Source organism: Muntiacus reevesi, chromosome 1, assembly GCF_963930625.1.
Source record: "Muntiacus reevesi chromosome 1, mMunRee1.1, whole genome shotgun sequence".
In the NCBI taxonomy this organism is placed as follows: Eukaryota; Metazoa; Chordata; class Mammalia; order Artiodactyla; family Cervidae; genus Muntiacus; species Muntiacus reevesi.
The window spans coordinates 46,439,288-46,456,449 of NC_089249.1; the positions used below are offsets into that span (position 1 = coordinate 46,439,288).

The following is a 17,162-nucleotide window of genomic DNA, read 5'->3' on the forward strand; positions in this document are numbered from 1 at the left end:
CTCAAAACGTCCAAATCCAGCACCAAAAGTCATTTGTACCAGCTTGGTTATATTAATTGCTTTGATGTTTGGGTTTCACATAAGTGAAAAAAAACATGGCAATATTTCTATATGAGATTCTCTACTTAAACATAATGAAAACATTTTGCTTTTAAAACAAATTGTGATGGGTGATAAAAAGTGGATACTGCACAATAATGTGGAATGGAAGAGATTGTGGGGCAAGTAAAATGAACCACCACCAACCAACCAAAGGCCAGTCTTCTTCCAAAGAAAGGTGATGTTGTGTATGTGGTGGTATTGGAATGGAGTCCTCTATTAAGGAAGTACCTTCCATAAAACCAAATGATAATTCCAACAAGTACTGTTCCCCATTAGACCAACTGAAAGCCGCACTTAATGAAGCATTCAGAACTGATCCAGAGAAAATGCATAATCTTCCATCAGGATAATGCAAGATCACATACGTCTTTGTAGACCAGGCAAAAACTGCCACAGTTTGGCTAGTTCTGATTCATCAGCTGTGTTTACCAGACAATGCAGTTTTAGCTTTCCATTCATTTAGATCTTTACAAAATTCTCTTAATGGAAAAAATTTAAATTCCCTGGAAGACTATAAAACATGCTTGGAATAGTTCTTTGCTTAGAAAGTAAAAGTTTTGGGAAGAGGGAATTTTGAAGTTGCCTGAAAACGGCAGAAGGTAGTGGAACAAAATGATGAATATGCTGTTCAATAAAGTTCTTGGTGAACGTGAAAAATGTCTTTTGTTTTGACTTAAAAACCAAAGGAACTTTCTGACCAATCCAATAAGAATGTGATTAGACTGGGTTCACATAGTTAACCCACAATATTCCAACTTAATATCACCATCCCAAGATTCTTAACCTTAATCACATCAGTGAAATCCCTTTTGCCAGGTAAGATAACATATTCATGGTTCCAGGGATTTGGATGAGACATCTGACGGTTCATTATTCTGCCACCTCCCCAATATTATATCACATCCTTTTCACACCCTTAGAGGTTTTATCAGGAAGCAGAATTCAGCTCCCTTCCCTTACAGGTGCCCAGGTTGCTCTTCCTCTCTGTTCATATTCACTACATCATGGTGGTAGAAATGTCTAAAAATATAGACACAAATGGACAAAGTCAAGTAAAAGGGAGACAACTTTCAGTCTTATCACTTAATGAGTATCTCCTCAGCTGGTTCAGGGTGGAATGGCCACTATTTCTGGGAGAGAGGAAAACCCAGAACAAAGAGCGAAGTTCTCACCAGTCCTGATTCCTCCCTTTCAATCTTAGAGTTCCTGGCCCTCAGGATGGTGAGCGAAGACCAACAGTGTGCTGGGTGGCTGGAAGTTTTCTACAATGGGACCTGGGGCAGTGTCTGCCGAAGCCCCATGGAAGACATCACCGTGTCCGTGATCTGCAGACAGCTTGGCTGTGGGGACAGTGGAAGTCTCAACACTTCTGTTGCTGTTAGAGAAGGTTCTAGACCCCGGTGGGTAGATGGAATCCGGTGTCAGAACACGGATACCTCTTTCTGGCAGTGTCCTTCTGACCCTTGGAATTGCAGTTCATGCTCTCCAATGGAGGAAGCCTACATCTCATGTGCAGGTGAATTACTGTCTGTTTCTGTGTCTGTCTTAAACCCACAGAATGTTAATAGTAAGATTTTATATTTTCATATTTAAGTCATGAATTTAACATGGGTCCACAAAATGAAGTTAAGACCAGTTCAATTAAGTCACTCAGTGGTGTTGGACTCCTTGCGACTCCATGGACTGCAGGACGCCAGGCTTCCCTATCCATCACAAACTCCCGGAGCCAAATCAAACTCATATCCATCGCGTCAGTGATGCCATCCAACCATCTCATCCTCTGTCGTCCCCTTCTCTTCCAGCCTTCAATCTTTCCCAACATCAGGGTCTTCAAATGAGTCAGCTTTTCACATCAGGTAGCCAAAGTATTTGAGTTTCAGTTTCAGCATCAGTCCTTCCAATGAATATTCAGGACTCATTTATTTTAGAATGGACCTGTTGGATCTCCTTGGTGTTCAAGGGATTCTCAAGAGTCTTCAACACCACAGTTCAAAAGCATCAATTCTTCAGCACTCAGCTTTCTTTACATTCCAACTGTCACACCCATACATGAATACTGGGATATTCATAGCTTTGACTAGATGGACTTTTGTTGGTAAAGGAATGTCTCTGATTTTTAATATGCTGTTTAGGGTGGTCATAGCTTTTCTTCCAAGGAGCAAGCATCTTTTAATTTCATGGCTGCAATCACCATCTGCAGTGATTTGGAGCCCCCAAGAATAAAGACTGTCACTGTTTCCATTGTTTCCCCATCTATTTGTCATGAAGTGATGGACCAGATGCCATGACCTTAGTTTTCTGAATGCTGAGTTTTAAGTCAACTTTTTCACTCTCTTCTTTCAGTTTCATTAAGAGGCTCTTTAGTTCTTCTTTGCTTTCTGCCATAAGGGTGGTGTCATCTGTGTATCTGAGGTTATTGATATTTCTCCTAGCAATCTTGATTCCAGCTTGTGCTTCTTTCAGCCTGGCATTTCACATGATGTACTCTTCATATAAGTTAAATAAGCAGAGTGACAATATACAGCCTTGATGTACTCCTTTCCCAATTTGGAACCAGTCTGTTGTTTCATGTCCAGTTCTGACTGTTGTTTCTTCACCTGCATACAGATTTCTCAGGAGGCAGGTCAGGTGGTCTGGTATTCCCATCTCTTTCAGACTTTTCCACAGTTTGTTGTGATACACACAGTCAAAGGCTTTGGCATAGTGAATAAAGCAAAAGTAGATATTTTTTTGGAACTCTCTTGCTTTTTTGATGATCCAGTGGATGTTTGCAATTTGATATCTGGTTCCTCTGCCTTTCCTAAATCCAGCTTGAACATCTGGAAGTTCACGTTCACCTACTCTTGAAGCCTGGATTGAAGAACTTTGTGCATTACTTTGCTAGGGTGTGAGATGAGTGCAACTGTGTGGTAGTTTGAACATTCTTTGGCATTGCCTTTCTTTGGAATTGGAATGATGACTGACTTTTTTCAGTCCTGTGGCCACTGCTTAGTTTTCCAAACTAGCTGGCATATTGAGTGAAGGACTTTAACAGCATTATCTTTTAGGACTTGAAATAGCTCAAGTGGAATTTCATTACCTCCACTAGCTTTGTTCATAGTGATGCTTCCTAAGGCCCACTTCGTATTCCAGGATGTCAGGTTCTAGGTGAGTGATCACACCATCATGGTTTCCTGGGCCCTGAAGTTCTTTTTCTTATAGTTCTTCTGTGTATTCTTGCCACCTCTTCTTAATACCTTCTGCTTCTGTTAGGTCCAGTGTGTTCTCTTGACATATGGTCGACATTGAAATCAGATTGATTACATTCTTTGCAGCCAAAGAGAAGCTCTTTGGCTTCTTTGGCTTCTTCTTTGGAGAAGCTCTATACATTCAGCAAAAACAAGACTGTGAGCTTACTATGACTCAGATAATGAACTCCTTATTGCCAAATTCAGACTGAAATTGAAGAAAATGGAGAAAACCACTAGGTATGACCTAAATCAAATCCCTAATGACTATACAGTGGAAGTAAGAAATAGATTTAAGGCACTAGGTCTGATATACACAGTACCTGATGAACTATGGATGGAGGTTCATGACATTGTACAGGAGACAGGAATCAAGACAATCCCCTAGAAAAAGAAATGCAAAAAATCAAAATGGCTGCCTGAGGAGGCCTTACAAATAGCTGTGAAAAGAAGGGAAGCCAAAAGCAAAGGAGAAAAGGAAAGATATTCCCACTTGAATGCAGAGTTCCATAGAATAGCAAGGAGAGATAAGAAAGCCTTCCTCAGTGATCAGTGCAAAGAAATAGAGGAAACAATAGTATGGGAAAGACTAGAGACCTCTTCAAGAAAATTGGAGATACTAAGGGAACATTTTACCTAAAGATGGGCTCAATAACGGACAGAAATTGTAGGGACCTAACAGAAGCAGAAGATATTAAGAAGAGGTGGCAAGAATACACAGAAGAACTGTACAAAAAAATCTTTATGACCCAGATAATCATGATTGTGTGATCACTCACCTAGAGCCAGACATCCTGGAATGTGAAGTCAAGTGGGCCTTAGGAAACATCACTATGAACAAAGCTAGTGGAGGTGATGGAATTCCAGTTGAGCTATTTCAAATCCTGAAAGGTGATGCTGTGAAAGTGCTGAACGCAATATGCCAGCAAGTTTGGAAAACTCAGCAGTGGCCACAGGACTGGAAAAGGTCAGCCTTCATTCCAATCCCAAAGAAAGGCAATGCCAAAGACTGCTCAAACTACCACACAATTGCACTCATCTCAGATGCTAGTAAGGTAATGCTTAAAATTCTCCAAGCCAGGCTTCAGCAATATGTGAACTGTGAACTTCCAGATGTTCAAGCTGGATTTAGAAAAGACAGAGGAACCAGAGATCAAATTGCCAACATCTGCTGGATCATCAAAAAAGCAAGAGAGTTCCAGAAAAACATCAATTTCTGCTTTATTGACTATGCCAAACCCTTTGACTGTGTGGATCACAATAAATTGTGGAAAATTCTGAAAGAGATGGGAATACCAGACCTCCTGACCTGCCACTTGAGAAACCTGTATGCAGGTCAGGAAGCAACAGTTAGAACTGGACATGGAACTACAGACTGGCTCCAAATAGGAAAAGGAGTATGTCAAGGCTGTATATCGTCACCCTGCTTATTTAACTTATATGCAGAGTACATCATGAGAAATGCTGGGATGGAAGAAGCACAAGCTGGAATCAAGATTGCCGGGGGAAATAGCAATAACCTCAGATATGCAAATGGCACCACCCTTATGGCAGAAAGTGAAGAAAAACTAAAGAGCCTCTTGAGGAAAGTGAAAGAGGACAGTGAACTCGTTGGCTTAAAGCTCAACATTCAGAAAACAAAGATCATGGCATCTGGCCCCAACACTTCATGGCAAATAGATGGAGAGACAGTGGAAACAGTGGCTGACTTTATTTTTCTGGGCTCCAAAATCACTGCAGATGGTGATTTCAGCCATGAAATTAAAAGACACTTACTCCTTGGAAAGGAAGTTGTGACCAACCTAGACAGCATATTGAAAAGCAGAGACATTACTTTGCCAACGAAGGTCTATCTAGTCAAGGCTATGGTTTTTCCAGTGGTCATGTATGGATGTGAGAGAAGGACTATAAAGAAAGCTGAGCACTGAAGAATTGATACTTTTGAACTGTGATGTTGGAGAAGACTCTTGAGAGTCCCTTGGACTGCAAGGAGATCCAACCAGTCCATCCTAAAGGAGATCAGTCCTTGGTGTTCATTGGAAGGACTGATGCTGAAGCTAAAACTCCAATACTTTGGCCACCTGATGCAAAGAGCTGACTCATTTGAAAAGACCCTGATGCTAAAACAATGAGGGCAGGAGGAGAAGGGGACAACAGAGGATAGGATGGTTGGATGGCATCACAGACTCCATGGACATGGGTTTGGGTGGACCTGGGAGTTGGTGATGGACAGGGAGGCATGGTGTACTGCAGTTCATGTTGTTGCAAAGAGTCAGACATGACTGAGTGACTGAATGACTGACTGTTAGGTCCATACCATTTCTGTCTTTTATTGCACTCATCTTTGCATGAAACATTCCCTTAGTGTCTCTAATTTTCTTGAAGAGATCTCTAGTCTTTCCCATTCTATTGTTTTCCTCTATTTCTTTGCACTGAGATAGACTTTCTTATCTCTCCTTGCTATTGTTTGGAACTCTGCTTTCAAATAGGTATAATTTTCCTTTTCTCCTTTTCTTTTTGCTTCTCTTCTTTTCACAGTTATTTGTAAGGCCTTCTCAGACAGTCATTTGCTTTTTGCATTATTTTCTTGGGGAATGATGTTGATCATTGCCTCCTGTACAATGTCACAAACCTCCATCCATAGTTCATCAGGCACTATATCAGATCTAATCTGTTGAATCTATTTGTCAGTTCTACTGTATAATCATATGGGATTTGATTTAGGTCATACCTGAATTGTCTAGTGGTTTTCCCTAGTGAGACTGAGCCAGAACTGTGTCTGAGTGTCTCCTGTGGCAGTGCTGGTCAGCAGTGCCATTCTGCAGGGGCTCTGGGTGCAGCAGACCTGGGTATGGCATAAGCCCTCTTGGAGAAGGTTGCCATTAACCCCACCATAGAACCACCGGAAAATACACAGGGCTGGGGAAACAGACTCTTGGAGGGCACAAACAAAATCTGTTTGCACCAGGACCCAGGAGATAGGAGCAGTGACCCCAGAGGAGACTGACTCAGACATGCCCATGAGAGTCCAGGTGTCTCTGGCAGAGACGTGGGTCGGCGGTGGCCTGCTTCAAGGTCGGAGGCACTGAGTGCAGCAGTAGGTGCATGGGACCTTTTGAAGGAGGTCACCACTATCTTCATCACCTCCACTATGGTTTGGCCTCAGGTCAAGCAACAGGGAGGGAACACAGCCCCACCCATCAACAGAAAATTGGATGAAAGATTTACTGAACATGGCCCTGCCCATCAGAACAAGACCCAGTTTCCCCCTCAGTCAGTCTCTCCCATCAGGAAACTTCCACTAACCTCTTATCCCTATCCATCAGAGGGCAGACAGGATGAAAACCACAATCAAAGAAAACTAACCAAACTGATCACATGAACCAGAGCCTTGTTTAGCTCTATGAAACTATGAGCTATGCTGTGTAGGGCCACCCAAGATGAACAGGTCACAGTGGAGAGTTCTGACAAAATGTGGTCCAGTGGAGAAGGGAATGGAAAACCACTTCAGTATTCTTTCCTTGAGAACTCCATGAACAGTATGAAAAGGCAAAAAGGTATGACACCGAAAGATGAACTCCCCAGGTTGGTAGGCTACTGGAGTAGCGTGGAGAAATAACTCCAGAAAGAATGAAAAGACAGAGCCAAAGGTAAACAACACCCAGTTGTGAATGTGATGGGGGATGGAAGTAAAGTCCAATGGTCTAAAGAGCAATATTGCATGGGAAACTGGAATGTTAGGTCCACAAATTAAGGCAAATTGGAAATTGTCAAACAGGAGATGGCAAGAGTGAACATCAACATTTTAAGAATCAGTGAACTAAAATGAACTGGAATGGGTGAATTTAACTCAGAAGTTAAGATGGAACTGACTTAATCCACATGTTCCAAAACTATTTTTAAAAAACTTGCATTTGACAAATAATTCACATAACAGTATTAGTATTTAGTTGCAGGTGTACAACACACAAATGCTTATGTGTTTGTATGTATTGGAAAATGTTGACTATCCTAAGGATAGTATAGCTACCAGCTTTTCAATGTTTGTTTTTGGCTGTGCTGCATCTTCCTTGCTGTGCACAGTCTTTCTCTAGTTGTGTTGAGCAGGGTCTGGTCCCTCGTTGTGCTCTGCAGGCTTCTCCTGTGGTGGAGCCCTGGCTCCAGGGCGTGAGGGCTTCAGGAGTGGCTGCACACAAGCTCAGTAGTTCTGGGCCGAGGGCTCCAGAGCACAGGCTTAGTAACTGTGGCCCGCAGTCTTAGTTGCCCTGCGGCATGTGGGATCTCCCTGGGCCAGAGATAGAACCAGTGTCTCCTGCATTCAAGGTGGATTCTTAACCATTGGACCACTAGGGAAGCCCTTCCTTTTTTCTTGTGATGAGAACTTGTAAGGTGTACTTTGTTACCAACTTTCTCATATAAGATACAGTATTAACCCAGGTGACATTAATGGTAAAGAATCCCCTTTCCAATGCAGGAAACATAAGAGATGTGGGTTCCCTCCCTGGGTTGTGAAGCTCTCCTGGAGAAGGAAATGGCAACTCACTCCAGTATTCTTGCCTGGGAAATCCCATGGCTAGAGAAGCCTCTCAAGCTACAGTCCATGGGTCACACACAGATGGACAAGACTGAGCACCCACAGATGCCCACATTAACTGTACTCCCCATAATGTACATTACATCCTCATGACATTAACTTTAGTGCTGGAAGTATGTTGTTGTTTAGTCACTAAGTTGTGTTCACCTCTTTTCCGCCCCATGGAGTAGCCTGCCAGGCTCTTCTATCCATGGGATTTCCCAGGCAAGAATCCTGGAGTGGGTTGCTATTTCCTTCTCCAGGGGATCTTCCTGACCCAGGGGTCAAACCTGCATCTCCTGCATATCTAGCAGATTCCTTACCACTGAGCCACTGGGGAAACCCAACAATGCTTACCTAGTAGCAATGCTGTGTGGTAAATTATTTTTAATATGCACTATTTATTATTACAAACCATTACCTTTAACTTATATTTGCTTTGCTATTAATATCTCACTGATTAGCATGAAGCTAAATGACTGTTTCACTGAATTTTATTCATCTACACTTTCATTCAATAAATACTTATTTAGCAACTCTCATGGTATTTAGAAAAGGTTCTCCATATACATACTTGTTGAATCTTGTTGAATGAGTGCATACAATATGTAGGCACTGTCCCAATAGAAACACAGGGTAAATAAGATATGCAAAGTCCTTCCTCTAGTGAAACTTTAATTCAGGTAGGGTTTTGTGTGTATGTGTGTGTGTGTGTGTGTGTGTGTGTATACATTTGTAGATGTCTGTATGTCTGTTTTTATATTTGTTATTAGATGCAGGGAGTGATAAAGAAGTAAATATTTAGTTATTTTAGAAGACTTTATGATAGCTTTCATTACCATTTTTATTTTTCTCTAGAATGTTTAAATTTTTCTTATTTATTTATTAGTCAGTTCAGTTACTCAGTCATGTCTGACTCTTTGTGATCCCATGAACTGCAGCACGCCAGGCTTCCCTGTCCATCACCAACTCCCGGATCTTGCTCAAACTCATGTCCATTGAGTCGGTGATACCATCCAACCATCTCATCCTCTGTCATCTCCTTCTCTTCCTGCTTTCAATCTTTCCCAGCATCAAGGTCTTTTCCAATGAGTCAGTTCTTCCCATCAGGTGGTCAAAGTATTGGAGTTTCAGCTTCGGCATCAGTCTTTCCAATGAATATTCAGGACTGATTTCCTTTAGGATTGACTGGATCTCCTTGCAGTCCAAGGGACTCTCAAGAGTCTTCTCCAACACCACAGTTCAAAAGCATCAATTCTTCGGTGCTCAGCTTTCTTTATAGTCCAACTCTCACATTCATACATGACTACTGGAAAAACCATAACTTTGACTAGAGAGACATTTTTCTGGCTTCCTTGGTGGCTCAGTGTTAAAGAATCTACCTGCCCGTGCAGGAGATGCCTGGTTGATCCATGGGTTGGGAAGATCCCCTGGAGAAGGAAATGGCAACTTACTCCAGTATTCTTGCCTGGGAAATCCCATGGACAGAGAAGCCTGGCAGACTACTGCCCATACAGTTGCAAGAGAGTTGGACATGACTTGGTGACTCAAAAACAACAATGCAGAACTCTACAAATCAGAAGGTTAATATCGATAGGACTTGGGTGACATCGTCTGTCTCACACTACTCAGTAGAGTAGTATTTCCTATTTTTGCCCATTTTCGACCTTATTATTCTCATTGCTGCTATAAGAAATCAGACCCAGGAGCTTGCCCAAATGCAAAAACTGCGTGTCTCAACCAGAAGGCTCTGCAGCCTCAGAGGAGACTCAGGACCAGAAGATTCTTATCCCCACCACCCCATCCCAGGGCCCCACGCCCCAATCAATCCCGCATTGTCTCATTTCTCTCTCCGTAGGCAGCAAACAGCTCCGCCTGGTGGACGGGGGCGGTTCCTGCTCCGGGAGAGTGGAGATCCTTGACCAGGGCTCCTGGGGCACCATCTGTGATGACGGCTGGGACCTGGACGATGCCCGCGTGGTGTGCAGGCAGCTGGGCTGTGGAGGAGCCCTCAATGCCTTGAAATTTGCTCAGTTAGGTCAGGGATCAGGGCCCATCTGGTTGGATGATCTGAACTGCGGAGGAAAGGAGTCCCACGTGTGGAGGTGCCCTTCCCGGGGCTGGGGGCGGCACGACTGTGAGCATGCTGAGGATGCTGGGGTCGTCTGCTCAGGTACGGTCAGTGCATTGTGCATGGGCTGAGAAAGTAGAAAGCTCCAAGGAAGTTGGTGTCTGGTCACCTGGCGATAGAAGATGGCCGAGTTAGAGAGGTCTAAGACATCTACCCATCCTCCCGGAGGGCACAGTTATCTCTGAGTGATGGGCTTTAACTACTTTCCTACTTTCCTCTTGTCAATCTCTGATATTTCTTCTCCAGTGGTCTTAGCTGACAGAGTTTAATCTATTATTTCCAATTATAACTGATCTTCATAATTTTTATGTAATTTTTGAAGAGTGAAATACTTGCAAATCACCACACACACACCCCTTTGCACAGTGAACCCATAGGAGGGAGGGATAAGAGTGAGGGTGCACCTCTGGGTGGAGTTGTTTGTTAGTTACCCTATGACACGCTATTTTGCACTAGGTCAGTAGGAGTGGAGGCACAGGGGATATCATTAAACAAATCAGAAAGCAATTTATGGATTTATGCCAAATTTCAAGTCTCCTTTACACATTTAAATGTAAATATTCATAGTCATTTGGCTGGTAGGACCAGAGAACTGTGGATGAAATGCTCTGAGTCATAGCTTCTCCTTCCATTGTTATTAGAAAAGATTCTTTGTCCATGTTTTCTTTTATAACATCTGCATAAACCAAAACTTTAAAAGAACACTTAGCCATGCACTGACACATCACAGGTGGAGGCAATGAAATATTGATTCTGTGTTTTATAGTAAGAGCTTATATAGTTTACACCTGATGATTTCAGTGATATAAAAGAATTGCACTTGGGGGTTTATTTGCTAGGAATAGAAATAAGGGGTCATATATAATTTTTGAAGAAGCTGGAAGAGAGTTATCATAGCTAGGAGGGATGGAAGGGTAATGGGAGCTGACAAAGGCACCTATGGGGTTCTCTGAGCAGCACTGAGGGTCCAGGTGTGGTGTGGAGGATGCTACATGTGCCTAAGGACACAGGATGTCTGTATACCAAGAGACCAGACAAGGATAAATCTGACCACAGTTTCATTTTGCCTTTGTTTCATTGATTCATATAAATAAATGGCCCTCTGAAAGGGCAGTTTCCCTTTCTTTGATTATCCAAGTCTTTCATAAATATTTTGGAGGACTTAAAACTGTCTACCTGTTTTTCTCCTGCACTTCTAAAAAGATAAGAGCATTGTTTTATTGTGATCTACATTCCCAACATCGGCCAAAATTCCTGAATATAACAGACTCTAAAAAGGTGCTTGTATTTGAAATAAACCACATGAAAATAGATTCTCAATATTGCCTTCAAATAACACCCTCCTCCTTAAATATCAGACCTCTGCAGAGGATTGAGATATGACTCCTTTGTAGCCTCTCCTCTCTCTCCATTTCATTTCCCAATCAGAGGTATTATTTCTGGGCCTCTAGGGACCCACTCTCCTTGGCCTTTGCTGCACCTTGATGGAAAGTTCACACTGATCCCCTCTGGGTTTTGGAGGGGCATGGGCAGCCCAAGGGTCGAGGGCGGGTCTGGTCTTCCAGGAAGATACTTGATCTTTGTGGACCTCTGAGAGGCCACATAACTCATCCTACAGAGATATTTCCTACACCTCAGGCCACACAGTGCTCTGTTCCAGTCAAACCAGTAGGAGTCCAGAGTGATGAGTGAAGAGCCAGAGGGTCCAGGGTCGGGTAAGGCTGAAAGTCAGAGGGCTGAAAGTTGGTCTGGAGGCAGATGCATCACAGCTACAGGGAGAAGAGAGGGGGCCACCTTGATCAGAGGACGAGAAATAAGTATGTGATCTACATGAACAATGATGAAAACCCTCATGCTCTCGTGGTTCCTGGATAAAATCCAGCCCCAAAGCTATAGCAGTGAGATAGCCTTTGGGACAAAGGACCCTAAGCAGAAGCTGAGATACAGAGAATCAGGGCTCTCCCAGGCTCAGGCACAGGTGCAGAGAGAATCCCTTCCTGACAACCCGGCCCCTGAGGTCCCTCCTATGATTCAGGTTGATGTCTCTTTTGCAAATGGACTGAACCTGGAAAATGGAGGCCAAAAAGTGTTTCAGCACTATTTATTGAACAGTATGTCTTCTCTAATGATATAAAATATTACCTTTTTCAAATACTAAATTTCTGTGTGTGTATGTCTTTGTGTCTGTTAGATATTTAAATTCTGCCCCATTCTCTCTATTGTTATACAAGAACATGGTTGGTTTTATTATTTTTAATAACTTATCCTCTCACATCAGCCTTCTAGTTCATAAATTTTCTTGCAATGTTCACACACTTATTTTTCCATTTGAAAGCAAATATAAAGTAAAAATGAAATAATAATAATTTGTCTTGGAAGACTATCCTGATGTGTATAAGACTTTGTGCTAAATATATTTGAGTGTCTAACATGTGTCAGGCTATCTAAAATAACATGTAAGCAATATTTGTTCTTTCTAAATTCATAATTTGGTGGGATTAATGCAGAAACTAACAAGGTGTGAGTAAAAATTATTTAATTAGAAAGAGTAGCCTATGATCGAACTCCCTATGAGACCAGTTCGATCTCTTTCAGTTTTAGACTCCATCCATTCCCGGTTTAATCTACCACGCATCCCACCCACACTCCACTCCTACAGATGTTCTTCCCTTTCAGAATCTCCTTTCCATTCAGTTGTAGCATTTAAGATTGTTCTCTTGTCTGCAGTGGGTAAAATGGGAAAGGGTAGCAGGGTTAGGTGGCCAGATGGCAGGAGCACAGTGGATAAAATGTGTCAAAAACTTGGACAAATATTTTCCTCTAAGACTGTCTATCTTTCATCCATATTGAGGTTTTGCATTTGGAAATCTCTAAATTACAAGTGGCTTGTTTGCTCTCTGCTCTCTTTATCTCCCTCTCCTTTTTTTTTTTTACTGCATGCTAGCTATTTCTCAAGAATCCAAATAGGAAAGGTATACACAGTTAGCATATACATAGGATTAAAATACATTAAATTATAATCATTTCTTAGTATTTGCAAAGATTCCCATGTCTTAGATTCCCATGTCTAGTAGAAAGTAATCAACTCAGCTGATTTGCATAGTCCCACTGAAAATTCATTCTCTCCCTTGATAAATCCTAGGCTTTCAAGAAAGATGGCTAGGACCAGCCCCTCCCTCTCCTATGACTCTCTGAACTTTCTTAATATTCAAACTCATCTATGGACAACTTCTCTTCAAAATCAAGTCACTTAAGAAATTCTGGGAATTTTTCACCATCAAGAATTATGAGAAATAATTGTGCTGTTTCCAATGCCAATATATGTGGAATTATAATAGACTTGTTATAATATACATCAAATCATAATAGGCTTGTAGACTTGGTATGATGTCTAGCTTTCCTCTTGTGAGCCATGAGTCTGTCTACAGTCTAGCCTGAATTAATAGATCTCCCGCTATGAGGTTCCCTGTCCTCAGTGACTTGATTATTGGCTCCTGAGAGAAAACTGGCCAGAATTCTAGCTCCAGAAATCTCAGATGGCCTTCTAATCTTGTCTGGCTCTTAGTCCTCTAAACTATTGAATCCCATAAACCTACTTCACTCTGGGTTAGTTCAGCTCTGTGCTCAAGTCTTATGCCCACTGTGAAGAAGTTTCCTTGGGCCTTGTCATTTCCAGGACCCTAGATGAGGAATTCTCATCCTTCAGTTAGGTTCAGTCACTCAGTCGTGTCCGACTCTTTGCGACCCCATAAATCACAGCACACCATGCCTCACTGTCCATCACCAACTCCCAGAGTTTACTCAAACTCATGTCCATTGAGTCAGTGATATCATCCTGCCATCTCATCCTCTATCGTCCCCTTCTCCTCCTGCCCCCAATCCCTTCCAGCATCAGGGTCTTTTCCAATGAGTCAACTCTTCACATGAGGTGGCCAAAGTATTGGAGTTTCAGCTTCAGCATCAGTCCTTGCAATGAACACCCAGGACTGATCTCCTTTAGGATGGACTGGTTGGATCTCCTTGCAGTCCAAGGGACTCTCACCTAATCAACCTCAAAATATACATTCTTACTGACTGCAAATTTTTCTGGGTTTCTTTTCATAAACTTGATCATGAAAATATTAATACAATTCTGACACTAACTGCCAGCTTCTCTCTCCATGCCCCACTCCTAGAAATGAAACGCTTTCACATCCTTGCCTATGATGTGTGTTTCCAGTGCTAAGCGAGGACTATGGACACTCATGGGGTTTGTTGCTGCTGTTGATTGTTTCCCTTAGGATTTGTGCGTCTGGCTGGAGGAGAAGGACCCTGCTCAGGGCGAGTAGAAGTGCATTCTGGAGAAGACTGGACCCCAGTGTCTGATGGAAACTTCACACTCCCCACTGCCCAGGTCATCTGTGCAGAGCTTGGATGTGGCAAGGCTGTGTCTGTCCTGGGACACGTGCCCTTCAGAGAGTCTGATGGCCGGGTCTGGGCTGAAGAGTTCAGGTGTGAGGGGCAGGAGCCTGAGCTCCGGGTCTGCCCCAGAGTGCCCTGTCCAGGGGGCACGTGTCACCACAGTGGAGCTGCTCAGGTTGTCTGTTCAGGTGAGATGCAGGTCAGGACTAACCTCCCGAACACTCTGTTCAGGTTTTTTAAACATAAGATTTTGCTGAAATCCTGTATTCTCTACCAGTGTATGCAGAAGTCCGGCTCATGACAAACGGCTCCTCTCAGTGTGAGGGGCAGGTGGAGATGAACATTTCTGGACGATGGAGAGTGCTCTGTGCCTCCCACTGGAGTCTGGCCAACGCCAATGTTGTCTGTCGTCAGCTCAACTGTGGAGTAGCCATCTCCACCCCTAGAGGACCACATTTTGTAGAAGGAGGTGATCAGATCTCAACAGTCCGATTTCACTGCTTGGGGGTAGAGTCCTTCCTGTGGAGTTGTCCTGTGGTTGCCCTGGGTGGTCTTGACTGTTCCCATGGCAACACAGCCAATGTGATCTGCTCAGGTAAGAGAGGGGGGAAGGGCTACTGGTACTCATGGAGTGAAATGTCCCCAAGAGCAGAGAGTGAGAGAAACATGGCTTCAAAAATCGGATATTTCATGGTGAAATCTGCTTCCTCTCGTTGTTCATTCATTTTTCAGGTCAGGGCAAGAAGTGTGAAGGGGAATAATATATTTTTAAGCAGCATTATTATTTACAAATACTCATAGGAAACAAAATACCAGCAGTAAGTGTAGACCTCAGTCACATTCCCCAACCCAGATAAGCCAAGAGAACTTTCCCTGCTCTACAGAGTCACTGTTGCCTCCTAGCAACTATGTCCTGTGTCCTCTCCAGTGAAAACAGTTTTAACTTCTACTACCATCGAATGTTCACTGGAAGGACTGATGCTGAAGCTGAAGTTCCAGTATTTTGGTCATCTGATGTAAACAGATGACTCGTTGGGAAAGTCTCTGATGCTGGGAAAGATTGAGGGAAGAAGGAGAAGAGGGTGTCAGAGGATGAAATGGCTGGATGGCATTACTGATGCAATGAACATGAACTTGGGCAAACTCCGGGAGATGGTGAGGGACAGGGAGGCCTGGCATGCTGCAGTCCATGGAGTCACAAAGGTTGGACATAGCTGGGCAATTGAACAACAACAATAACAACAACCATAGGTTATTTTATTGATTTTTGAACTTTATATAAAATCATGCAGTATGTTTCTTGTGTGTCTGACTTCTTTGACTCAACATTATGTTTGGGATTCACTCATGATGTTGTTTGTAGCAGCTGACTATTCATTTTTGTTACTGTAGAGTAGTTCTTTGAATGATCCACATGAAAATATACTGATCCATTTGACTGATGGTAGAACTTTGAATTGTTTTCTGTCCTTGACTATTACAAATATGATGCTACAACTTACCATGACAATGACTTTGGATGAAAATCTATGCTATTTATTTAATCTTTGGTCTTTTATTTTCATTTTCTTAATGGTACCATGTCCTTAGATGAGCAAAGATCTTAATCTTAAGGAAATATAACTTACTAGTTTTTCCCTGTATATTTAGTATTTCTTATATCCTTTTGAAAAGAACTTTGCTTTACGGTCCAAGGCCGTAAAAACATTCTTCAATAGTATCTTATAGAAGTTTATTTTTCTCTTGCGTATAATTGCATATTCCTTCTGAGGTTGATATCTATATAAGATAAGGGTCAAGTTTCATATTAACATCTAATTGACTCAGAATCTTTTTCTGAAAAGATTTTTGTCTCCACTGTGTGCCACCTTTGCCATAAGGGGAAGGGCATATGTGTCTAAGTCTTTTTTAGACTCTCTGTTCTATTCCATTGTATTATTTGTCTATCCTTCCACCAATACTATATTTTCTTAATTATTGTAATTTTATAGTAAGCTTGGGTAATTTTAATTTGCAAGAGTAACTTTATATCAACTACCTATATTGCCTTTCTTGCCAACTGTGTTGGTCATTCTTGGCCTTTTACGTTTAAAAAATTTTGGAATTAGTTTGTTATTTTTCACCAAAAGAAACTTCATAAATGTATTTTGATTGAGATTATATTTAATCTACCAGAGATTTGAGAATGATTGACTTTGACAATTTTGAGTCTCCAAATTCATTGACATGACATATCCTTCCATTCAGTTAAGTCTATCAGAGGCTTTGCCCATCTTTTACTAGGTTTTCTCCTAGGTGTTTCACGTTTTCAAAATTATTTGTATTTCTTTTAGTGAAAGTGTCCTAGGAATTAATTCTTTTGACATATTTTCACCTTTTAATTTTTTTTATTTTGACCTAATTTGAGACCTGAAAGTTGCAAAATAATATAAAAGTCCCCATATGACTTTTACCTGGATGTCCCAACATTAGTATTTTGCTTTAATCTTCCTCTCTTTCTCTCTCTTTCTGTCTCCCTCCTGCCCCATTTCTCCATAAACATGTAAAGTCTCTCTGAATTATGTTGCAGTCATCATGTCCTTTTATCCCTAAAATAATTCAAGAAATTTCCTTACTAACCAAAGTTCAGTCAAGTCCTCAGCTGATTTCAACCCCAGATGACATCTAAGTGCGACATCAAAGATCCCAAGACACAACTGCCAAGTTGAGTCTTTCTCAAATTACTGAC

The 17,162-nt window shown here is 42.0% G+C and overlaps 1 protein-coding gene across 1 annotated transcript in view; it reads left to right on the top strand.

Annotated features, from left to right (window-relative positions):
- LOC136172466 (antigen WC1.1-like) overlaps positions 1-17,162 on the top strand; it is a 132,217-nt gene that overhangs the window by 21,506 nt on the left and 93,549 nt on the right. Inside the window, exons 7-10 of the mRNA XM_065941905.1 lie at positions 1,304-1,618; positions 9,761-10,075; positions 14,314-14,622; positions 14,712-15,029. Coding sequence (XP_065797977.1) covers positions 1,304-1,618; positions 9,761-10,075; positions 14,314-14,622; positions 14,712-15,029 — 1,257 coding nt within the window. The remainder of the gene's footprint in view (positions 1-1,303; positions 1,619-9,760; positions 10,076-14,313; positions 14,623-14,711; positions 15,030-17,162) is intronic.